Source organism: Mangifera indica, chromosome 4 (genome assembly GCF_011075055.1).
Source record: "Mangifera indica cultivar Alphonso chromosome 4, CATAS_Mindica_2.1, whole genome shotgun sequence".
In the NCBI taxonomy this organism is placed as follows: domain Eukaryota; kingdom Viridiplantae; phylum Streptophyta; class Magnoliopsida; order Sapindales; family Anacardiaceae; genus Mangifera; species Mangifera indica.
The window spans coordinates 16,767,394-16,790,877 of NC_058140.1; the positions used below are offsets into that span (position 1 = coordinate 16,767,394).

Below are 23,484 nucleotides of genomic sequence, written 5' to 3' on the forward strand. Positions count from 1 at the left end.
ATTGAATACCGTCTTAATTTTAACAACTAAATATTTATTATAAAATTGTAATTGCATTACAATTATATCTATATTAAATTTTCAGATATTGAAAACAACTCTCGACATATAGAGTAAGAGTTTAATTAAAGAATAACATCCACTCCAAATATTGATATTGTGATTAATTTTAACATGTGAAACAAAATCAATTAATAGACCTATATATCAAATCAGCACAACCACTTGAATTCTCATCAAGTCTCTCTCGAGAATGTGGCAAAATATAGACTCTTAAAATTCATCTTAAACACATAAAACATAACTTATATCAATGAATATCTTATAATGTTTATTTTATTCAATAGATTTAGAATATACTTTACTATCAAGTGGTCAAAGCATCAAAGTTAAATAATAAAAAAAAAAAAAACATCAGGTTGATGTTATCTTTTAACATACTAAAGTTATAAATCATTATAGAAAGTTAATGATTGATATTTAATGTATAAAAAAATATTTTCACATTAAGAGCGTTGATCTCTAACATTCAAAATTTAGTTCACACTGCTCGTGCATGACAATAAAGTGTGAATTGTCTCTAAGGATGGTATAACATTTGTGTATGGATAGGACTCACACAAAGTAAATGTGTTGTAAACTCATGAGGTTCGATGATAATTCATGTCCTAAATGGATATTACTATGTGTTAGGGTTAAGTTACATTGTCTATCACCATCATATTAGGACAATAAATATTCGAAAGAAGAAAGCAGAGCTCTAATCTATCACATGCCTCGCAATGGGAAATAAATTTCACTGGTCACCCCTGTGAGCCCAACGTGATTGGCTCAACAGGCACATTGACTGAAGTGGATAAGCCGTGTTGTTGCCTTTTGTAAGCTTCTAGTGGAGTAAGAGGATGGAAAACGAAGGGCAAAAATGTCCATATGTTAGGTAAGTTGGGGTAACCGATGGGAATTTGAATATATAAATAAAGAAAGAAAAGTATTAGTTACTACTAGTAGTAGTAGTGATAAATTACTTTACTTCTTTCACAGCAGTTGTACTGATAAAAACAAATCAGTTTGCGTAGCCACAATTTACAAGGAAGAGTTTGTCAACAACAGCAACGCCTCCACCGATTCATTTATTCATTCCATTTATTTCATTATTAATAATTTCCACCACATCCCCACTCCCACCGCACCTCCTCCTTCAATCTTTTCAATTGTTTTCTTTTTCTTTTTCATCATCGCTTCCGCTTTTCTATTCCATCTGAACGCTTTCTTAAGGTTTTTTTTTTTTTTCTTGGGATTATTTCTATTTTTCTCTTGATTTTGGGTTAACGTTTGGTTGTGTTTTTGCAGGATCCTTTTGTGCGTGCACTGAATCAAAAAGTTTGTTTTCAGTATATTGCTGGTAACTTGTCTGATCGCTCTGTATTTTTTTTTGGTTCTTTTTTTAGTGATTGTATTAGTTTTTTATTATTTAATCTTGGGTTCAAGGAGATCTAAGTCTCTCACTTTTGATGATTTTTTTGCATTCTAATATATTTGATTTTTTCAAAATTATAAATATCTTTCTCTTTGTGTTTTTTTTCTTCTGATGATGATTATCTCACCATCTTCGGATGATTACAATTTTTTTTTTCTGTGTTTCAAAGCCCAAAAATTAAAAAAAAAAATTATCTATGCCATCTCAATCCATGTACCTCTTTGCCTATTCTCTTCACTTTCTATCTGGATATTATGGATGCATTTGATTTTGCTCCTGTTCCTTTCTTTCTTTTGGATATCTGCATGCTCTTTTTATTTTTTTTCTAATTTTCAGGCATCCCTTTATATGTCAATAGCATATTTTTTTTGGCTATTTATACTGGATTACCTGCTCTTGACTTTTCAATCTGTAGTTTCAATGGTTTGGAGATAAATTTTTTGTCTTTCTCCTCTTTTGTTCGGTCACTTTATGTTTAAACCTTTTATAGGTGTTGCAAATGAATAATGCATCTTCAAATATTCCCTCTATGTTTAAATTATATGAACTTGATGGAAATTACATTGTGTTTACTGTGAACTGTGAACTGAATAGACGGAGTTTGAATGTGTTCCTTCTTGAATCTGTAGACATAACAATGACGGTGTCATGTAATTACTATATTCTATAATCTATATCAGTATTTTATGTTACTTTGTATTCTCATTCTTTATTGTGGATCTTGCTCCTATTTCTCTTGTTTGTCAAACTGACTAATAGCCATTCTAAGAATTTGTGAAACCTTGCTACCAATTTCTTACATACCGAAGCTACTTCTTGAGGTTTATGATATGTGTTTTAACATGAACAATGTGTTACAGTTGGCCACTTACTTTACAGTTTTTTATTTGTGCCTTTTTTTTTTTTTTGTCTAAATATCGTATCTCTTGAGCCTAATTAGTAAAAATGAGAATTATTCATGTTTAATTTGCATTCCCGTTTAATTCGCCTTTTAACGTGTTGATAAGAATTTATGAATAAAAAACGTATTAAACACGTTTCTTGTATTAAACGCATATTAAACAGTTGTTTTTTATGTTTGGAGTTTTTTATGATTTTTAAAGAAATCCAAAACTACATCGTTTTAATGCCCAAGCCTAAAGTATGAAAGTGCCCCTTCCATTTTTAATTAATTATCATAATGTCATAGCTTTATAAAATTTTTTAAAAAAATTCCTTCTAAATCCCTAACCTCTTTCCCTTGCACAATTTCTAGCGAAACGCCCGAGTCTTCAGTCTTCTTCAATTTGAAGATTCAAGATTTTTGTCCAAGTCTCCAAGCTTTTGCAGTACAACCAAGCCTTCTTCAATCTCCAGTCAAAGAATCATCCAGTGGAGTTCAGTCCTCTTTCTCTTTCATCACTCCAGTAAACATCCTTACAAGATGTTTGGTAGTCAAAGATGGAGTTGGGAAAAATACTTTTAAGATTAACCTATTGAAGGAACCTGGAGATCCCATTGTTGTATCAGTTCCCATCTCACAAGCAATAAACCCTTTTTTTTATTGTTTATAAGCATTTTCCTCCTTGTTTATTCTTTTCAAAGTTCCCAATATCAATATTTCTTTTATGGCTCATGATTTTATATTTTCTATGGGACTTGCATAAGTCACCCTGGAGGTTAGGTCCAATTTCAGCAGAAATAAAAGTTTGGGTTTTGACCACAAACCCCTGTTATTTCTTTTTTATTAAAAAGGTATTTTTGACCAAAAAAATAAAAATAAAAATCTGTAATCTAGGCAATGCTTACATGGGGAATCTCCCTGTCTTATAATCGTATTTATGTATGTATATTGATTCTTCGTAAGTAGATTTTCTAAAGTTTTAAAATAAAACCTTATGTAATTTGAATATTTGTGTCACTGATCTTGGTATATATATGTGTGTGTGTAATTAGAATTTTTTTGTAAAAACGAAATTAAATTGGTGCTAACATTCTATGTTTATTTGGTTGGTGGGGTATAAATAAATTTAAATCAATCTACTTAAGATTGAATTTCTCTAAATATTTGTTGCTTTCCATCGAAGTAGTTATGTGTGTATGTTAATTCATTAAATTGTGTTATATTAGGGTTAATAGTTAATTAAATATTTTACATTTGAATTATTATATTAATTTTAATAAGATGATCCATGAAAAGTGCTAAAATTTTATGACTGATACTACCGTATTTTATGAAATGTATTTTTGATGGTGTATCATATTAAACTCGTATATATACATTTCATATTTTTTTTGTATTTGAATTTTATGACATTTTTTTATAAACATATTTTTTATCATTCGTTGTATTATATCCGTATAATTTTAGTATCCTTTTTTTTCCTGTTCTTGTATTTACTAACTAAGCTCTTGAGTACATAACCACCGGTCATGATGTTTCTTCCTTTGATGTCCCTAATTCTTTTTAAACCTTCATACTTTGGTAGGAGACATTCATATGGTTAATTTCTTACCTTTCGAGGTCTTAACTCTTGAGCATTCCGGTTTCCAAGTTGGAGCTTGAAATAATTTTTGTCCTAAATGTGCCCTGAGTCAAACCTTGTCAAGTTTGTTTAGTGGGACAAGGGTCTTTTGGCATATGAAACTTATTTATGTTTCCAGTAAATATGGCTGCTACTGGCACTCTTCATAAATTATTGCAATTTCTGCTTTACCTCACATTTTAAATTTCCTTGCCTTTTGTTGCAGGTAATTTAGCAACCATTGCAAGCCATATAATTTAGAGTAAACTAGTTTCAGTACTAGAGAAAATGTTGGGAGGCAATAGTGGCAATCCTGTTCTTCCAGTTTTCCTGGATGAGAATCGTTTTCAGTATCAGACAAATGAATCGAATCAACTGCAGTTATTTGGAAATTGTGGGTTCTCTTCTCATATAATTGAGTTATTCAATTTATCATTCTCTCTTTGATGAAATCCTTCTGATATGTATTTACAATGCTTTGCATACAACAGTGTGTTCCTTTGTATTTGTCAACTGTAGTCATTGGAAATTTACAATGCTTGGTTGGTCCTAGGTTGCATTTCTTTCCCCTGACATGCTGTTTTAACATATTCTGTTTTGGATTACTTTGTCAGATTTTTGCTTGATTAGAGTATTGAGTGCAGTCCTGTTTCTCTTTCTTTTTCGTCATACTTCTTATTGCTAATGTTCTTGTCTCAGTACCGGTTGGGTATAACATCAATCCAGTAAATTATGTTGGAAATGAGCATATTACTCATATGCTTCGGCCCAATAAACGAGGCAGGGAAATGGAAGATTTCTCTAGGCAGCAGAAGTTGCAGATATCCTTGAATTCAAACATCTGCCAAGATGAAGCTGATCGTTCTGCAAGTATTCCGAAGCCAAACCCTGTATCAACAGGGTTAAAGCTATCATATGATGATGATGAACGTAACTCATCTGTAACTTCTGCAAGTGGTAGTTTGAATGCTGCACCACGAATCATCTTGTCTCTTGGTGACAATATTAGGACTGAGCTTGATCGTCAGAATGAAGAATTTGACCAGTATATCAAAATTCAGGTACATATTCTCTCTTCGAGAGGATCCAAATGCATCTTCCTAACTTCCCATTATGTTGCCTTAATATTTTCTGGGTAAACTTAGTATGATATCTTTGATTGGATTACACTATATTAGAAATAGGATGCTTTAGTTTATAATAGGCAGAATCCAACCCATATTCATTCTTCATAGGATGTTAAACTCAGTAATGAACCAGTCAGAGCTTTGATCTTTGGAATGACTTCTTGTTGTAGTTTGCGCCTTGGCATTAATGTTTAATGCACATTTCAAGCAGGAAGAAAACTTAGCCAAGGGGGTTAGGGACTTGAAGCAGAGACACGTGGCTTCATTCCTTTCAGCTATAGAGAAAAGTGTGGGTAAGAAACTGCAAGAGAAAGACTTAGAGATAGAAAGCATGAATCGCAAGAATAGGGAACTGATCGAGAAAATAAAGCAGGTGGCTTCAGAAGCCCAAAATTGGCACTACAGAGCCAAGTACAATGAGTCTGTTATTAATTTACTAAAGAACAACCTGCAGCAGGCAATTTCACAGGGAGCTGACCAAGGGAAGGAAGGATTCGGAGACAATGAAGCTGATGATGCCACATCATACATTGATCCAAACAACTATCTAAGCATTCCCCGTGGATCTTCAAAATCAGGTTCCGGGAATCAGCACATGACTTGCAGAGCCTGCAAGACAAGGGAAGTCTCTATTTTGTTGTTGCCCTGTAGGCACCTTTGTTTATGTAAAGATTGTGATGGGTTAGTCAATGTTTGTCCTATCTGCCAGTTTGTGAAAAATGCTAGTGTCCCTGTCTACTTGTCCTAAATGATGAAGCAAATTACTCGAAAATGAAAAATTACTTGCATGAGAGGTGGCACTGTCTTGGAACTATGAATTGTAAAAAAGATTTTTAAAAAATGGAATTTGGTTAATTTCTCTTTGTATATTTGACATCTGTCTGCAGTCAGGTTATCCTGGTTTTTTGCTGCCCTTCTCGCCATTATTTTAACTCAGAGTTTAGCATCTGTATGCTGTCATAAATAAGGCAGTAGGTTACTTTTGTGAAGTATGAGTGGATAGTAGAATGTCAGGTTTGCTAAACCATTTCGATCTTTGTAGGAATATGTTGTTAAACGGTTAAACTTAAAGAGCAAAACAGTGCCAATATTATAACTTATAAGCCGAAGAAACGGTCCCTTTAGTCAAAGAGATAACCCAAAAGGCATATTAAAAAAAAACAACGAAACTTTGGTCAACAAAATACTAATGAAATGGTAGTAAGTGTTTTCTCTATATATATAACAAGACCAAATTGTACATTAGTGTGCAATATTTCAACAATATACAGAATAAGTTTCGTTTGATTCGGTTTCGAAATAAAAGAAAAAAGAAGCCAAATGGAAAAATCTGTTATGTCAAGAATCAAGAACTAAAGCATACTTTACAGGTGCTTGCCTTCTAAGGTATATATACTTAATCCATGAAGGTTACAGAAGCAAAATAATAATGGTGAATGAAGAACACTGAAAAATCTGATTGGTTCTTTTCGCCAGAAGGAGTTCTTAGATTCTCCTCCTATTGTCTACTCTCATTTTCTTAGATGCAGGTTCAACTTGTAGGTGCTCTGTACTTGATTCGATCTGAAACAAGGAAAAGAAAAAGGAAGAAATAGAATAAACTTACATTCCACAAAATAAAATAGTAACTAAATCCCTTGAAATAACATAATGTTGTAAAACTTGTATCACCTTATTCAACTTCTCCCTCACAAATCGAACTGTCTGATTCATTGATTGGGATGAAAAATAGTCCTGTGATCAATTACAGTAAATATAAACATTCGGCCATTGAACATCAAACAACTTAGTAAACTTTATGTGACATGGTATATTGTTAAGGTTTCACTGTCAACTAATATTTATATCTGTATCATGCCCTAATAAATGCTGTGGCTGACCCCTAAAAGACACAAACTAAAGATAACTTCAATTTAACCATGACAAACCCTTAGTGATATTAATTTCAATACACTGAATGTGAAGCAAGATGAATACAAGATACTGAAGTTAGTACAACACTGCAGCAGGATATTAGGACCTTGGCATCCAACACTCACAAATATCTATGCCCATCAGTATAAAGAGAAAAGTAAATGCCGAAATTGAATAAACAACTCAATACAGTGTTGCATAATAAAACGAAGAGATATTGACTACCAGGACCAAATGTCATCCAGTTATAGGTAATATATTAGAACGCGTAAGTGTGCAACTATGGCTGCAATTTCAGTTAGTTAAGCACAATTTACAAACCAAAAGGACAAAAGAATGAACTGAATTCAAGAAAATATATGACTTGGGTTTGAAGAATGTCAACCCAATTAAGCTGAAACGCATCAACCCAACCCAATATAAAAGTGCAACCGAAATTTTCTATCATGATGGTTTTGTAAGCTAGATGCATTGTTAAAAAGTAAAAGTTATTAAACATAATCATGTCAATAAAAGCTGTGTTCTTTTATGAAATATATTACAGAGAATGTTTCAGATTTCCAGAATACTTACTTTTATATCTTATCCTTTATAATATTTTTTAAAAAGAACATGACCGACTAGACATTGTTAAATCATACATTCATAAGAAAAGACAATGCACTCACAGAGCGTAAGATGAAACTTATGCACTCAATGCTGATCTAGTTCAATCCAACTTGGTGTCAGCAACATGACCTCATAGCCAGAACATAGTTGAGTTCTGCCTTAATCTCCAATCTGTGCTGAGCTACTCTTTGTCCAAACTAACTAATCTACCCAAACCTGACTACCTTAATTTTGAAAAATACAACAGCAATAACCATTGCTATATTGTACAACAACTTCACTCGTTTTCTTTGGCATGATAGTAAAGAAAAGTGAGGAACATACCTTATCAGAGGAAACTCTTGTGATTGGCAAATCATTAACTTGATCAATATGTTGTGATTTACTAGAGTCCACATATAAAGCAATGGAAGAACCATTCACTTGGCAAATAGATTGTGATTCTCTAAAGTCCCTACAAAAAGGAAAAACAATTTATCATATCTAAACAAAAACAGTCATTCAGGACTCTGACAAACCGAAAAGCAACATAAATTCACATTACATTTTTTCACACATTCTTTGTTGTGAAGCTAAGTTAAATTGAGAAGGAGCTGCAACCAATGATGAATCACTTAAACTGCCTGAATCATGAACTGTTGGCCCTTTGGATCTTCCAGCTGACATAAAGAGAAAAAAAGAGAAATAAAAATTGCATGAGATACAAGAACAGCCATCCATTCACTTTCATAAGTAAACAGTTTTTTCAATGAATAGAAACCTAAACTTACAGTTCAGTCTAGCTAGAACGTCCTTTCTCCTGTTTTCTAACTTGTCCTTGGTATCATCCACACTCTCAAAATGAGGAGCATATGAAACCTCCAGTCTATTTCCAAGAAAAACAAACTTGTCCAGTTTTCGTTTTGCAAATCTATCAAGTTGAACAACAGCAAACAAAATTATTTAAACTAGAAACAAAAATTATGATTAATATATAACATCATACACAAAAAGATCACTAGTAAACTAGTTTTATTCACCTGGCATTGCTGAACCGGTGAAATTTGACAAAGTAAACATCAGTAAATGCCTCACAGTCCTCTGCATCCATAGGCTTACATCTAAACAAGCAAATACCAAGATTTAACCTAATATTACATTGTACAGAAACTAATTATAACAAATAAAGACAGAGATAGCTTATTTACTCATCAATGTCTCCGTAGTTAGCAAACAATTTCATCAAATCGTCACCACATCCTAATGCTGGAACGTTTCTCACAATCAAATATCTGGAAAGTATATTCACCATTAATAAAAGTTGAGACAAACAGAAAATAATAAGATTTAGCAAGTTACTAAAGCAGAGACCTAGATTCGTCGCAGACGGTGTATACGCGCACTGCAGGAGTCTCGTCTTTGTATCGACGCATCTTTTGCTCCTAAACTCTAGGGATCTGTCTGTATACCTTCCACAACTTAACTTAATCAGATTCTCTCCAGGTTTAGTGAAATTGCAGTGACAAACAGCATATTCAACTAGTGATAATTTCATCTAATTTCGTGTTTAACAGTTTAAGGATAAAATAGACAAAACGCGCCATTCAATATATTGAAAAAGATGTCATAAAATATTATAATATAAAATTAGAGGGATGAACTTGAAATAGAACAGAAGTATTGGAGCGTGAGAACTTCTCTTATTTCTTACTCTGAATTCGGTACATAAATATAAAGCAGAAGGGGCATTGATTGGGCAGGAAAGGACACGTTATGAGGCACACCAGTTTTATTAGCATTAGAGGCTAATCCCACAATGGAATGACTTCACAATGAAATCTCTTTCGAAAAAGAGTTGTTTGATTACCAGTGCAACACTTGATCTGCAATCAAGGAGCTGCTGATCAATCACTAGTTCTGTCTTGTGACTGTTTTACCATCTATCTTTCCAATGAAGACCAAAAGGGAAATTAATCACATATATACAGCAGGGATATTAATTAAATTAGAATCAAACTTATTTATCCAAAATATAATGCAGTTAATGAAAGAAAACATTTTATATCTTCTTTAAGATCAATAAATTATCTTTAGTTATTTTTTATTACAAAATTACTGTATAGCCCTCCGTTTCTCTTATTTATTTTTCTCTTTTTCCTTTTTCCTCTTCTCATTTTCTCTATCCTTCTCTATCAAGATTTTTTCCCCTGCAACAATTGCCAAACTCACATCGACTTCAACTTCTTCAACCATATCATTGACGACCTCGACAATTACGTCTCACTCCACGTCAACCCCAATATCCACCCAGACAAAATCTCCATCTTTGTAATCTTCAGCAGCTCCAAACTTAGTAAAAACCATATCTAGAACTGCATCGGATTCACCGTCATCACCAATATTTCTCTTGACATCTTCTCCACATCTTTGCTTAAACATAGGATCACCCCCACTTTCTCCCAATTACAACAACACCCCAACATTTCCTCAATCCAACACAGAAGTCTTCCCCATCCTAGTAGTGTCAGAAAACTAATAGGTTTTGCCCCTATCAAGTCATCTCTCCTCCTCACAATCGTCGACCCTTTCCCCTCCCTCACCCTCACCCTCACCCTCACCCACAATCACGACACCTTCCACCATCTTCCGCAATCATTGGTCCCTCACCCATATACTTTATATAGTAAAAGAAAAACAATTCATTTCATTGGCACTTATCAATTTTGAGGGTATCTTTGCACTTTATCCAAACATTGAGGGGTAACTATAATAATCCAACCAGCACATAATTCCTTTCTGTCCCTGGAAAAATAGACAACCAAACTTTCCAGTTAAGCCCCTTCTCTTTTTATCCCGTAACTTACACTGAACCATCCGACCGTCTGTCTCAGTTTCTTCTTCCTTGTTTTATCTGTTAGTTAAATACACAAAATATTATTCACTTCTTCATATTGGTTTCACACTTAACTTAGTTTTTAATTAAGTACCAATCATGGATTTTCCCTTCGTAAGTCTAAGGTATTAAGTGTTGGTGGATCTAGTTCAAAATGGTCAAAAATCCATTGATTCTTTGATTGGAACACGTTGGTGGATCTAGTCTAAGTGAAATTACATTTAAAAAAAAAAAAAAAAGCCTAAAGAGAAGAAGAGAGTTAAAAGACCTCACATGGAATACGGCAGAAGTGGGAGCGATGAAAGAGAAAGAGGCCTGAACTCCACCGATGATTCTTTGAATAGAGGTTGAAGAAGGCTTGGGCATACAGCAAAAGCTTGGACAACAGCAATCTTGAATCTTCAAATTGAAGAACGCATTTGGCCGCTGGAAAGCGAATCGGGCAAGGTAGGAAGGTTACGGGATTTGGTAGGAAAAACTAAAACAAACCAAATATGAATTCTAATTTTTTATTATTGCTCCCTGTAATTTTATTTGTAATATATTGAAGGATATTAAATTAAATACGAAAAAAAGCCCTTTTAATGTAAAAAGACGAAATTACCCATCTAGTGAAAATACCTCAAAGTCGGAAATTTTTTCAAATCCGTGCAAACCCAGAGCGCGACGAACATCTCCCTGCCGCGACAATTTTCGATTGATTTTGATCATTTTTTTATTATCAAAATGGTTCAAAAGGTTAATAAATAAATTTTTATTATGTTTTATGCATTTTAATATAAAGATTTAAGTAATTGGATATAATTTCTTTGTTAGGGTTTCAAATTAAAAGGTTTGGTAAAATGATTTGATTCAAAAGGTTAATAAAGTAATTTTATTATGTTTTATATATTTTAGTATAAAGATTTAAGTAATTGGATATAATTTTTTGGTTAGGGTTTTGAATTGAATAATTTGATAAAATGATTTGATTCATTAGTTTTTTAGATTAATTTTCATAGATTTTTGTGTTAAAATACATATAATAGAGTTAATTTATGATGAAATCAGAATTGAAAAATAAAGTTTGAGCGGTGAAATCTCATATTGTGTAAATTGGCGTCACCTTGGGGAGGTGATGTGAAATTTTCAAACCTTGGCAGCTGACAAATTTACAAGGTTGGGGGACAAAAAATGAGTTTCCAAACAGTGAGCTTCCGGTATGTGCTGGGGGAAAAGTGTGTCCTCTCACATATGAATATGCAAAGTGTGGTCGATTTTTAAAAGTGACCACACAGAATCATTCTTTGCCCCCAAAATGGAAAAGTGAGCTTGCGGTGACTGTTGTTTTTAAAAGTTTCCCACCACATAATTTCAAAAGGTAGAGATTGAGAGCAGAGTGATATTTTCTATTTCGGGGGCAAAATATGTTTATCATTCTGATTAATTTTTTTTTATATCTTAAAGTTTTTGATCGTATAAATTTTAATTTTGAGATTTATTTTAAATTTTTAAACTTACAATTTTTAAATTTAAAGTTTATATTTTCAAATAATACATTACGAAAATGATTTAAATATTTCATTAAGAAATGAAATCATATATATTAATAATTATTATTAATTTATAAACCAATCTTCATATAAATTAATATAATTTTATTTGTAATTTATAATTATTATTTATTTAAATTCTCAATTAAAAAAAAATATTTTGAAGGGTATTCTGATCCAACTAGATCATTGGACCTACACCTGTGTTAACAAAAACAAAAGTTTCGTAGCATGGAAGCATTTATTGACTTTCAAATTCTTTGACCAATGAGTAAACGCCACGTTTTTTCATGAGCCACTGTACTGGCAGTTCATTAAACGACAAACCTCACCGCCAGCTCGGCCTTTTGGCGGCAGAAATCATCCTTTTTTTAATCCTCGAGTTCTGACAAAAACAGTGTTAGGTTTCGTTTAAGGCCTTAAGCCATCCGCCCAAGGGCATTTTGTAAAATCCAATACGAGAGAAGAGAACAAAAGAATCTAACGCAGACGACTTGTCGCCGGATTGGATATCCAGGTAATAATTATCTTCAAAAATAACTTCTTATTGCTTTCAATTGAAGGTTAATTTCCGAATCAAGATATTATGTTTAAATGATGCTGAACTAACTTCAGTTCAGTTGATAATCCTTTTGTTTTTCCTTCAATTGTTTGATGTTATGTTTCCAAGCTGTTGTATATATCTTGTTTATTTTACTTTTGTGGATTTTTTTTAATTGTGATAGATATTAATTTTTAGGGTGTAGTAAATGGTTGATGTTAAAAAGAAAACATGATTCTGAATTACTACTAGGTGAAGTGGTGGGTAAGTTGTTATTGCTCTGAAATATTCATAACTTTCATTGCAAATATGTTTGCTGTTTTGAGAATTCAAAGTGGCATTTGTGAGGGAATTCTTTCATGATATGGCTATTTTTTATGTTTATGCAATTGGTTGAGTGGAATTTGTTGTTTTTTTGTAATGAGGACATGGTAAGTTTAGTATAGGATGCCTAATTCTTTGTAAAACTGGATTTCCTGATGTTCCATTAGTCCAAGATGTTGGCCTCTTTTTACATGTCAAACAGAACAAAAGGAACTAGAACGAAGAAATTTAATGAATTTAAGCTCCATTTGAATGCATATTAGAGCATTGAATTCCTTTCCCTTATAATATGAGAGTGACTGGTACGAATAGTGATTTTCTTTTTAATGGAAAGAGTAAAAAGGGTTGAAGTCACTCCTCTGTTTTAACCTGAGGTTTTCAAGCACTCTTCCTAGTTACTGTATATAAGAAATCCATTTTTATGGTTTTTTTTTGGGAGAGGGGGGGAAGGGGGCATAGACGTGTACTAAGAAGTGGACCTTGGGCCATTATGGGCAATCCTCATTGGAAATTTAGTAGGTTAGGACTGTATTGGAAGTTATATATTCAGCGATCTTGTTAGGCAAATTGTGGCCAAAGAAAATTTAACTTCATATTGGATTATTATGTGTTGTATAAGAAATCTGATCATGGTGCCTTCTTGCTTGTTTTTGTTGTTTTAGAAAGGCTGGGGATTGGTCCAGTGACAGGATTTGCTGACAACATCCATCAAAAATTGGTAACTGTATACTAATCCGGAGTGAGGTGATGGGATCTGAAGCACCGAATGCTGTGACCATTCATGTCACTGGATTTAAGAAGTTTCAAGGAGTTGCTGAAAATCCAACAGAGATCTTAGTTAATAACCTAAAGGGCTTTGTTGAAAAAAGAGGATTGCCTACTGGCATTACTTTAGGGAGTTGCACTATTCTTGAGGTTGCTGGAAAAGGTGCACTTCCAGTGCTTTACAAGATCTTTGAATCAGGGATCTCAACTCACAATGAACAAGTCTTATGGGTTAGCTTTCTTTATGCAACTTGAAATAATTTTAACAGTCGCTAATATTTTGCTATGTGTAGTTGATATGATGAAAGAAACTTGCGGAAATTTACTTTGCAGAATTAAACAGTTTCGTAAGAACTTCTGTCCTGGACTCCTGGGGCCTATGAACTGGGGTACAATAATTCAATGAGGCCAAGTTGTGGCAGTTTTAACTCAGCAGCTCCAATAATAATAATAATAGTAGTAAATATTCATGAGAGTTCTCAGGATGCCTCCACCGATACATTAGATATGAGGCAGACCTGAAAATTTTAAATTGAGTTGCACATAAAAAACTGTTGGACTTTTAAAAAGTTCATTTGTCTTTTTTCATGCATACTTTGATTATTTTACCAAGAATATTTCTTCGAATTTTTTACTTTTCAATTTTGTTCTATATTTCCATTGTGTTTGATCTTGAACTGTTACAAGTTGTCTGTCTATTTCATGTTTGCTATGCTAGCTACATGTGTGTGTGAGATTTGACATTAAAGTAACTGAACTTGTAGGCATGAGATGAAAATTGTAACCATTACTTAGACTTCTCTTACCATTTACCCTTCAATAGTTGATTAGAAATGGAGGTTTAGTTAGGCTTTGAACAGAGGAAATTGATAATATAAGAGGGGATGCTGCCGACAGTGTGTAGTTTTTTAAAGTTAAAGCATTGGTGATCTAAAAGATTCAATTTTATTGTTCTTCAGCTTCACTTTGGGGTGAATAGTGGGGCTTCAAAGTTTGCCATTGAGCAGCAGGCAGTAAATGAAGCCAGTTTCTGTTGTCCAGATGAACTAGGATGGCAACCTAAGGTAAATTTGTATCTTCATTTCATTTAAAGAGCTTTCCTTTTCAAACCTTTTGCAAGGTCTCTCTTTTAAAGTTGCAGTTATGATTTAGTACCCTTGCAAATCTATAACATAAAGTCTTTTTGGTTAATTTATATCTGCAAATTCAAAATATGTGAAAACCCTTCATTTTAAAACAGAGAAATACACTCCTGGGTCTTGCTGAGTAAACTTCCTTAAAATCTATTATACTGATCTTGTTTTGGCTGTTTTCCAGCTAGTTCCAATAGTTCCTGAAGATGGAGGTATCTCCCGGACGAGAGAGGTAACTTAAGCAACACCCTTCGCCCTTAAACATGTATACATATCCCCAACAGCAACTTTTCTTGTGAGACATTAGAAAATAGATATTGCCAAAATATATTAATTGGAGTATTTTCTTATAATTTTTGTTGGATTATTCTATAATTCAGCAAATTCACTTTATTACTATTGCTCTCCCAGGTACCTTTCCTAGTTATTTTTTTTTTTTTCAGTATTTTAACAAATAATTAGATAGAGGGTTTAGAATTGTCTTTATCTTTTACTGTTACCTTTATGCAATTGTTTAAAATTCTGAATCAAGAGAAGCACAATGATAGAAGACGCCATTTATTACGGTATGTGTAACTTATTTTTCTCAGAGTTAAGTAACTAAAGAATAGAGAGGGATTTAATCTAATGAGTGGCTGCAGTAGCTGGCTGGATTTAATCTAATGAGTTATGACTCAAATAGTATGAAAGCTAAACAGTAGTTGACTTTGTCTGTGGGATAGCAGAAATAATTTGTCTTTATAAATCTTGCAAGTTTATCCTACACAGTAAAATAGTCACTGTCATGTATATCTTTTGCCCAATGTTTAACTTTTTCATCTTTGGTTTTTGAAGACTACCTGCTCCACTTGGTCAATCTTGAAGTTCTTGAAGAAGAAAGGCTATGATGTCGCAATATCAAATGATGCAGGTCGTTTTGTATGCAATTATGTCTACTATCACTCTCTTCGGTTTGCTGAGCAGAATGGCCACAAATCTCTATTTGTCCATGTTCCTCTCTTCTCAAGAATTGATGAAGAAACTCAAATGCAATTTGCAGCTTCTCTTCTGGAGGCTATTGCATCAACATGTTAATAATGTTGATCTGTATGATTAATTGAATGTCCACGCATGCCAGTCATATGGTACTGCTATTATATTAACCTTGTCAATAAGATCATAAAATAAATATTTAAGACCTCTGCACTGCTGCTTGCTTTGTAAGGAATTGATTGATCTGCTGTCATCGCAATTTAGCCTGTTTTGTTATTTTTCTTGCTGTTTTTCTTGTTCTTTCTTTATGGAACATTGGAAGGATGGAACTGCCAGAATTTTGACCATTGGTTTCTCTCTATTTGAAAAACAGAATCAAGTGGAGGAGATTCTTTTGTGAGTGGTTATTAAAAAATAATCATATTTTGAGGGGTATTAAAAATAATTAATTCTTGAAGGATTAAACTTTCATGACTAAAAGATTGTGATTTAACAGAAATACTTTTTATTTAAATCCAATTTAGGCCATAAAAACAAAAATCAATCCGTTCTTTCTCCAACTGTCGCAAAAAATGAATTTTGGAAGAAACAAAGAAGAGAAATTTGGAGGGAAAGGAAAGAAATTTAGTCTAATTTTCCTTCTTTCTCACTGCAAATTGACCAGAAATGAAATCAGTATGGAAAAATCTTGAACTAACAGCAAATCGAAATTCGTCCTGCATGATAAAAAGTTTTGCGTTTTGTATAGCCCCTGAAACCATGTCAATTTAAGTTAATAACCCTTCTGTGGGACTGTGTCACAGTGGCAAGTCTTCGTGAGATTTAACGCAACGTGTTCTCTGCACGCAAGATCGAGAGAATAGTTGGGAGTCGGTACCAATACCATTCAGGAGTTGAATTATGTTATCATTGTGGACCCTCAGATTCAATAATCTCTGCAAGGCCGGTTCCTCCTGTTGTTGCCTTGAAGCAAAAGATTGAAGAATCATTGCTGCTACTACTTTTCTGTGTCGTTGACATAAAAAGAGGAAAAAGAAGTTTCAGTTCCACCATTTTTGTGGAAATTTTTAAAGGTGAGTTAACTGTCATTTGAAAGAGGAGAAAAATGCAAATGAGGAGAACTGTCAATTGAATGGAAGGAAGTATATCTGCCAGAGCCACCATTGCCACAATTTCCTTGTCTCTTTTGGCTGAGACGAAACAATCTTTGGTTCGGACGAATGAAGAATAAAAATATAATTCTTTTTAAACTCTGAAAGCTGGTGATATCCATTGTTAATAATCTGCAGAACCCATCTCAAAGCCAATGCTAAGCACTAAATTACTGCGCTCTATAACATCCTTAACACCAAAGGGCAAAACTATTGTTTCCCCAGCAACCTCTTGTTTGGTATTAGATTCATACTGTGAGTCCGATCCTCAATTGTATACATACTGCAAAAACCGAGAAATTGATAACTTAATTAAATCTGGTCGGTTGAGCTCTGCCCAGAAACGGTTCGATGAAATGCCTATTCGTGATGTTGTTACTTACAACTTGCTTATATCGGGGCACGGTAAATATGGCCACCCGAAACAGGCTATCTATCTTTACAATGAAATGGTCTCACATGGAATCAAAGAAAGTGCGTCCACATATTCTTCTGTTATAAGTATTTGTAGTAACTTTGGGTTCCTCGAGGAAGGAATGCAGTTTCATTGTAGGGTGGTTTCACTCGGATTTGAATTGAATTTATATATTGGCAGTGCACTTATCAGTCTCTATATGCGTATGGAATCGGATGTTAAAGCTTTGAGATTGTTTGATGAATTGCCTAAGAGAAACTTAGCAACATGGAATTTGATGTTACGAGGGTTTTGTGAAGCGAGTCGGTCAGTTGAGTTGTTAAGATTATATGGTGAAATGAAATTTTATGGTGTCAAGCCAAGTGAGCTTAGTTATTGTTATGTGATCCGTGGGCTTAGTAATAAGAGGTTTCTTAGTGAAGGAAAGCAACTGCATTGTGATATGATTAAGAATGGGTGGGTGGATGCGCGTATTTTTGTTGCCAATTCTTTGGTAGATTTTTATTCTGCTTGTGGGAGTTTGGCCGATGCAAGAAAATCATTTGAGGCTATTTCGGTGGATGACATTATTTCATGGAATTCAATTGTTTCAGTTCTTGCTGATCATGGTTTAGTATTTGATGCTCTTGAATTGTTTTCTAGGATGCAATTTTGGGGGCAGAGACCATCGATATGTTCATTCATTGTGTTCTTGAAATTAGCTAGTGGGACTGGGAATATTGATTTTGGGAAACAGATTCATTGTTATATTTTGAAAATGGGTTTTGATCGTGGGAGCATCCACACTCAATCTGCTCTGATTGATATGTATGGGAAGTGCTATGACATTGAGAATTCAGTGGCTGTCTTTGAGGCTGTTCCTGAGCGAACTTTGGAATGTTGTAATTCATTAATGACTTCTTTTTTACACTGTGGGATCATTGTGGATGCAATTGAGCTTTTTGGTTTGATGGTGGTTGAAGGAATTGGACTTGATGAGGTTAGTTTGTCCACAACACTCAAAGCCCTATCATTTTCTGCTTGGGCAAACATGAGTAGCTGTAGATTGCTGCACTGTTTTGCAATAAAGACGGGTTTTGAATCTGAAACTGCTGTGTCATGTTCTCTAATAGATGCATATTCAAGATGCGGTCAAGTTGGACTTTCTCGCCAAATTTTTGACAAAAATATCACACCCAATGTTTTCTGTTTCACTTCAATTATTAATGGATATGCTCGGAATGGAATGGGAAGAGAATGCCTTGGCATGCTGGAAGCAATGATCCACAAGGGGCTGGTTCCTGATGGAGTGACATTTTTGTGTGTGCTTTCCGGATGCAATCATTCAGGAATGGTAAAAGAGGGACGAATGTTGTTTAACTCAATGAGTTCTGTTTATGGCATCAAACCCGAACGGCAACATTATTCATGCATGATAGATCTGTTGGGCCGTGCAGGTCTTCTGGATGAAGCTGAAGAGTTGCTGCAGCAAACAACAGGAAAGGGTGATTGTGTGATGTGGACTTCTTTGCTGCGTAGTTGTAGGGTTCACGGCAATGAAACTGTCGGTAGAAGAGTAGCAAAAAACTTGATGGATCTTGAGCCGGAAGATTTTGCAGTTTATCTACAAGTATCAAACTTTTATTCTGAAATTGGGGAATTTGAATTGTCAATGCAAATTAGAGAGGTTGCTCTGACAAGAAAAGTGACACAGGACATCGGTCATAGTTTAATCGAAGCAAATGATTTCCATTAGTGCTCCATACATACCATCAAAGAAATTAATTGCTAACTCTGTAGGCCAAGACTTGTATATGGAGTGCTACCTCAAAAATTAGCTGGCAATATGAACTGACAGGAAATGGTATCCACATTGATAACAAACACTGATCGCCTCATCTTCCATCTCAAAAGACTGCCTGTTCAAATAGAAGAAGTTTTAATCATTTAAATGAAGGCCAGGAACAAGCTGAGCCATGTTTGTGAAGTTTGCTTCTCCTGCACTGGTTGAAGAGTAAAGCAAAGAAATTAAAAAAAAAAAAAAGTCCCTTGCACTTTAAGTGTGGGCATGTAGAATTTGTAGCACCTTCATCTACTTGTAAGCTAAGCCATGCCCACAAATCCCTTAATTTTCAAACTAATGTGCACTTATAAATTAAAACCCAATTTCTCCATTAGATTTGTACATATCAACCAAATCTTGCGGAACAACCAGAACAGAAAAAGAAAACATGGATAAATTCTTCTTGGTTTCCATTTTTGGTTTGCTAATAGCTGCGCATGCAGCTGCAGGAAACATCGTACTTGACAATATCGTCATGCTTGGAGAGCTTGAGAACCTGGACATTGAAGAAGATGATGAAGTGGAACTTTTTGATATGCCATATATGATAAGTACCCGTGGTAGCAAGGTGCTTGTAAATGTGGATAGCTTTGGTGCTGTTGGAGATGGAGTGGCTGATGACACCCAGGTGCATGCTTGTGTTTTTAAATTTATTCTTAAAAAACATGAATATAAAGGTTGATTTATTCTAAACATAGGTGTCTAACAAAAACAGTGGTCCTAATTCAATAGCTTCTGTTATCAGCATTGTTTTCTTCTTTTTCATCATCAACTACAATGTGCACCTATGCTCATTCTTTTATTTTAAGTTGGCATTTTATCTTCTTCAATGTTATTTGTTATCATCAGGCCTTCAGAAATGCATGGAACACAGCCTGCTCCACACCACACTCAGTTTTCTTGGTTCCTTCAGGATGCCGTTATTTAGTTAATGCAACAAGATTCCAGGGGCCATGTGCTGACAGATTGATCATTCAGGTTTTTTTCAATATCTATCAAGTCAAGCATGTAAATGTTTATTTAACATATTATCTGCTGCACAAATTTTCATCAACATGATCATTCAATAACAATATGCTTATCTATGATTGTTGTATATCATCAGCATTATTACTGCTATGTTATTATTTTTGCTATACAGATTGATGGAACTATAGTTGCCCCAGATGAACCTAAAAACTGGGATCCAAATCTCCCACAACTCTGGCTTGTTTTCTCAAAGCTGAAAGGGGTCCTTTTCCAAGGGGGTGGAGTCATTGATGGCTCAGGCAGTAAATGGTGGGCTGCGTCCTGCAAAAAGAACAAGTCAAATGTAATTGTTCTGCATTTACTCTATATATGTTCCAGTCTGCTGTTCTTCAACCAAAAGATAAAAGTTTAACATGTGTTGTCCCTTCTTCCTTGTTTACAGCCTTGCAGAGTGGCACCAACAGTAAGGATCTCTCCTTCATTGTTTTAGTTTTTCTTTAAAACTAAAACTACCAGATCATATATGGTGAGTGAGACTTAATATAAGAGTTTGCTGCAGGCATTGACAATAGATTCAAGCTCAGCTGTAAGGGTAAATGGCCTTACCATTCAGAACAGCCAACAGATGAATTTTGTCATTTCCCGATCTCAATCTGTGAGAATATCTGAAGTACTGGTCTCAGCTCCTGGAGACAGTCCAAACACTGATGGAATCCATATCACTGGTTCTACTAATGTAATACTTCAAGACTGCAAGATTGGAACAGGTTAGATCACTCTTCAATTTGCAAATAATGATAACTGAAATGGATATAGAAGCCCAATGATGGTTAGGCTTTACTGGTGTTAGTCATCAACAGGGCCAAAAGAATGCATCATGTTTGGAAAAATGTACAAAGGATAGCTGAAATGGTGCCTTCTATACAATTCTTGCACATAATTCTCAAATATATAACAAATCTTTGTAAATATAAGGTGTACCAAAGTCTTCCAATTGGTATAATGCTGAAGCATTCTGACAGGTAGGTCTTTTATGGTGATTCTTTGTGTTACATTCAGGTGATGATTGCATTTCAATTGTCAATGGTAGCTCTGCTATCAAAATGAAGAGAATTTATTGTGGACCTGGACATGGAATCAGGTATGTGTAGTTTGATATTCCATTCTGTAAAGATACCCAGGCAGAATTTGATCAGTATTCTGTCCCTACAGCATAGAACACTGAAACTCAAAATTTACCTCTATTTTTTCTTTTTTAAATTTTTCTGTGAAATTCTGCTTCATAGTATCGGAAGTCTTGGGAAGGACAACTCAATAGGCATAGTCACAAAAGTGGTCTTGGATACAGCATTCCTTAGGGACACTGCAAATGGCCTCAGGATTAAGACTTGGCAGGTGATATTTTTCTATCACAATGGGCATATTACAATGTCAGTATCATATATTAGGACATTATAAAATTACCTACTTTGGAAGAGATTATAGAAAAAGATTAAATGGGACTTCATCTTTCTAAACATAAAAAGAGACTATTTTCTACATCATGTCCACTTAAGTGCTTAATAACTCTTCTGAGTGGTAATGATGGTGTTTGAATGTTGTTTCAAGTTCAACTGTAGGGGTTTTTTTTTTTTTTTTTCTATTTTAAAATTTTATTGCAAAAAGTCATTGCTTATTATTTTCCCTCAAAGATGCAAAAGAGCCCTTTTGTCGCTAAATGTGCTTATTTTGTGTTGGAATTCAATAGCTATAGATAGAACACATTTCATAGGGTTACATGTAAAAAATCTGCTACCCATCTTAACTGCAATTAAGCTAATTTTCTCTTTGAAACTGGCATAAATAACTTTCTTTATGGCTCTGTGCTCCAGGGAGGCTCTGGTTATGTTCGTGGGGTACGTTTTGAAAATGTCAGGATGGAAGATGTAGCAAATCCCATAATTATCGATCAGTTCTACTGTGATTCGCCAACAGCCTGTCAGAACCAGGTACTTCTCCAGTTTCCCTTTTATCTTCTCTAAAAGCCACTGGACTGCTAATTGAAACATGGAGTCTCAACTTGGCAAACTTGTGATAACCATCTTAGCCATCCAGTCAGAATCCTGAAAATTGTGCACTCTTGTTCTTTTGTTATTTGACAGACATCAGCTGTGAAAATAAGTGAGATCATGTACCGGAACATTACTGGAACTACAAAGACCTCAAACGCAATGAAATTCGCGTGTAGTGACACTGTCCCCTGCAGCAGCATAGTCTTGAGCAATGTCAACTTAGAGAAAAAGGATGGAACAGTTGAGACCTACTGCAATTCTGCCCAAGGTTTTGGGTATGGCATTGTGCATCCTTCGGCAGACTGCCTAAGTTCCCAGGACAACAAAGATGCTGAGCTAGCAGAATCCATAATGGACAACATTAGTTCCCAGGACAATTATGCCAAGCTAGCAGAAGTCATGACAGACGGTACTCACACTGAGCTCTGAGAGCTTCTATTCCTATAGCCACTGAAATAATTAAGTAAGAGAATATTAATCTGGGTAGATAATACTAGTGTAGGTTGATGAGGCTTGAGGTGACCAAGTAAACATTTTTATGGAAAGTCATGGATGCTATGTACCATACACAGAAAACAAAAGGCGGTTATAAGATGCAGTTATATATTAAAGAAAACAATGAATTAATACTTTATATTATACTGTTTTACTTGTTAATGAATGTGCAAGCATTGTAGTCTTTTTATCTGTGTAACAGTGGCTAACAAAACAAATCATCAACTGGGTGGAAATGGAGCCTGCCAAGCCGTGGTAGTCCATTCATAATTAACATAATCCAAGAACAAAACAACATAATAATCAAGAAAAAATTGAAGTAGAATCCCCTTTCCTGATTCATCTATATAATATTTTGTACCATACATCATTAAATACAAATAAATTCTCATATTCACTGTGGAGTTGTGCATTATATTAGGGTCCCATAAACTTATAAGGAAAGAACATTCCAACTAGCAAAAATAAATTTCATATATCACACACCTTCCAAATTAAACACAAGTTTGATATAATTTTGTATTTATTAAGGCAGAAATTGAGGTACATGATGGGACAATTCTGCCTTTAAAAACCATTTGCTATCAATAATGGTGGAAAGAAGAGAGATGTTGCATTGGTGTCCCCTACTTTTTAAATCATGAAAAAATAATGAAGCGAATCTCAGGGTTTGAAATCAATGATCCGTGACACTGGTAAGCTTGAGATATGGTGGCTTTATTTTGTTAACAGTAGGCCATGAATTAGGGGCGTTTGTTATAGTAGCTAGAAACAAAAGTAGTGGCGACAAAAGCAGTTCTGCCTTTCTCAA

The 23,484-nt window shown here is 34.4% G+C and overlaps 5 protein-coding genes across 21 annotated transcripts; 4 read left to right on the forward strand and 1 right to left on the reverse strand.

Moving 5' to 3' along the window:
* Window positions 1-995: 995 nt before the first annotated feature.
* On the forward strand, window positions 996-5,975 carry LOC123213874 (E3 ubiquitin-protein ligase BOI-like). 2 transcript variants are annotated; one of them, XM_044633500.1, is made up of 6 exons: window positions 1,044-1,275; window positions 1,351-1,402; window positions 2,733-2,853; window positions 4,208-4,375; window positions 4,681-5,042; window positions 5,320-5,975. In XM_044633500.1, exons 4-6 carry the CDS (start codon window positions 4,270-4,272, stop codon window positions 5,854-5,856), a joined length of 1,005 nt encoding a protein of 334 aa, XP_044489435.1. In that variant the 5' UTR covers window positions 1,044-1,275; window positions 1,351-1,402; window positions 2,733-2,853; window positions 4,208-4,269; the 3' UTR covers window positions 5,857-5,975. The 2 variants fall into 2 exon arrangements, with proteins under 2 accessions (XP_044489434.1, XP_044489435.1); XM_044633499.1 differs by lacking the exon at window positions 2,733-2,853 and having other exon boundaries at window positions 996-1,275.
* A 331-nt stretch (window positions 5,976-6,306) lies between these two features.
* On the reverse strand, window positions 6,307-11,009 carry LOC123214661 (RNA-binding protein 48-like). Of its 14 annotated transcripts, none has more exons than XM_044634587.1 (11): window positions 10,777-11,009; window positions 10,475-10,521; window positions 9,322-9,493; window positions 8,982-9,079; window positions 8,819-8,902; window positions 8,651-8,731; window positions 8,402-8,541; window positions 8,176-8,290; window positions 7,956-8,085; window positions 6,780-6,842; window positions 6,307-6,671 (listed from the first exon to the last, which is right to left on the reverse strand). In XM_044634587.1, the coding sequence occupies exons 4-11, from the start codon at window positions 9,041-9,043 to the stop codon at window positions 6,594-6,596; spliced, it is 753 nt and encodes a 250-aa protein (XP_044490522.1). In that variant the 5' UTR covers window positions 9,044-9,079; window positions 9,322-9,493; window positions 10,475-10,521; window positions 10,777-11,009; the 3' UTR covers window positions 6,307-6,593. The 14 variants fall into 14 exon arrangements, with proteins under 14 accessions (XP_044490522.1, XP_044490527.1, XP_044490524.1 ...); XM_044634592.1 differs by having other exon boundaries at window positions 8,982-9,071; window positions 9,478-9,550; XM_044634589.1 differs by having other exon boundaries at window positions 9,478-9,550.
* A 1,385-nt stretch (window positions 11,010-12,394) lies between these two features.
* Window positions 12,395-16,046, forward strand: LOC123212702 (pyrrolidone-carboxylate peptidase 1). Of its 2 annotated transcripts, none has more exons than XM_044631835.1 (5): window positions 12,395-12,552; window positions 13,563-13,896; window positions 14,625-14,729; window positions 14,983-15,030; window positions 15,633-16,046. In XM_044631835.1, exons 2-5 carry the CDS (start codon window positions 13,648-13,650, stop codon window positions 15,870-15,872), a joined length of 642 nt encoding a protein of 213 aa, XP_044487770.1. In that variant the 5' UTR covers window positions 12,395-12,552; window positions 13,563-13,647; the 3' UTR covers window positions 15,873-16,046. The 2 variants fall into 2 exon arrangements, with proteins under 2 accessions (XP_044487770.1, XP_044487771.1); XM_044631836.1 differs by having other exon boundaries at window positions 12,399-12,552; window positions 13,567-13,896.
* Window positions 16,047-16,344: 298 nt separating this feature from the next.
* LOC123212870 (pentatricopeptide repeat-containing protein At1g74600, chloroplastic) lies at window positions 16,345-19,359 on the forward strand. Of its 2 annotated transcripts, XM_044632098.1 has the most exons (2): window positions 16,345-18,669; window positions 18,773-18,967. In XM_044632098.1, exons 1-2 carry the CDS (start codon window positions 17,077-17,079, stop codon window positions 18,830-18,832), a joined length of 1,653 nt encoding a protein of 550 aa, XP_044488033.1. In that variant the 5' UTR covers window positions 16,345-17,076; the 3' UTR covers window positions 18,833-18,967. The 2 variants fall into 2 exon arrangements, with proteins under 2 accessions (XP_044488033.1, XP_044488032.1); XM_044632097.1 differs by having other exon boundaries at window positions 16,345-19,359.
* Window positions 19,085-22,812, forward strand: LOC123212871 (probable polygalacturonase At1g80170). Its single transcript, XM_044632099.1, has 9 exons — window positions 19,085-19,786; window positions 20,008-20,136; window positions 20,300-20,470; window positions 20,570-20,590; window positions 20,687-20,894; window positions 21,187-21,268; window positions 21,414-21,522; window positions 21,999-22,115; window positions 22,269-22,812. Exons 1-9 carry the CDS (start codon window positions 19,547-19,549, stop codon window positions 22,605-22,607), a joined length of 1,416 nt encoding a protein of 471 aa, XP_044488034.1. The 5' UTR covers window positions 19,085-19,546; the 3' UTR covers window positions 22,608-22,812.
* The last annotated feature ends 672 nt before the right edge of the window (window positions 22,813-23,484 follow it).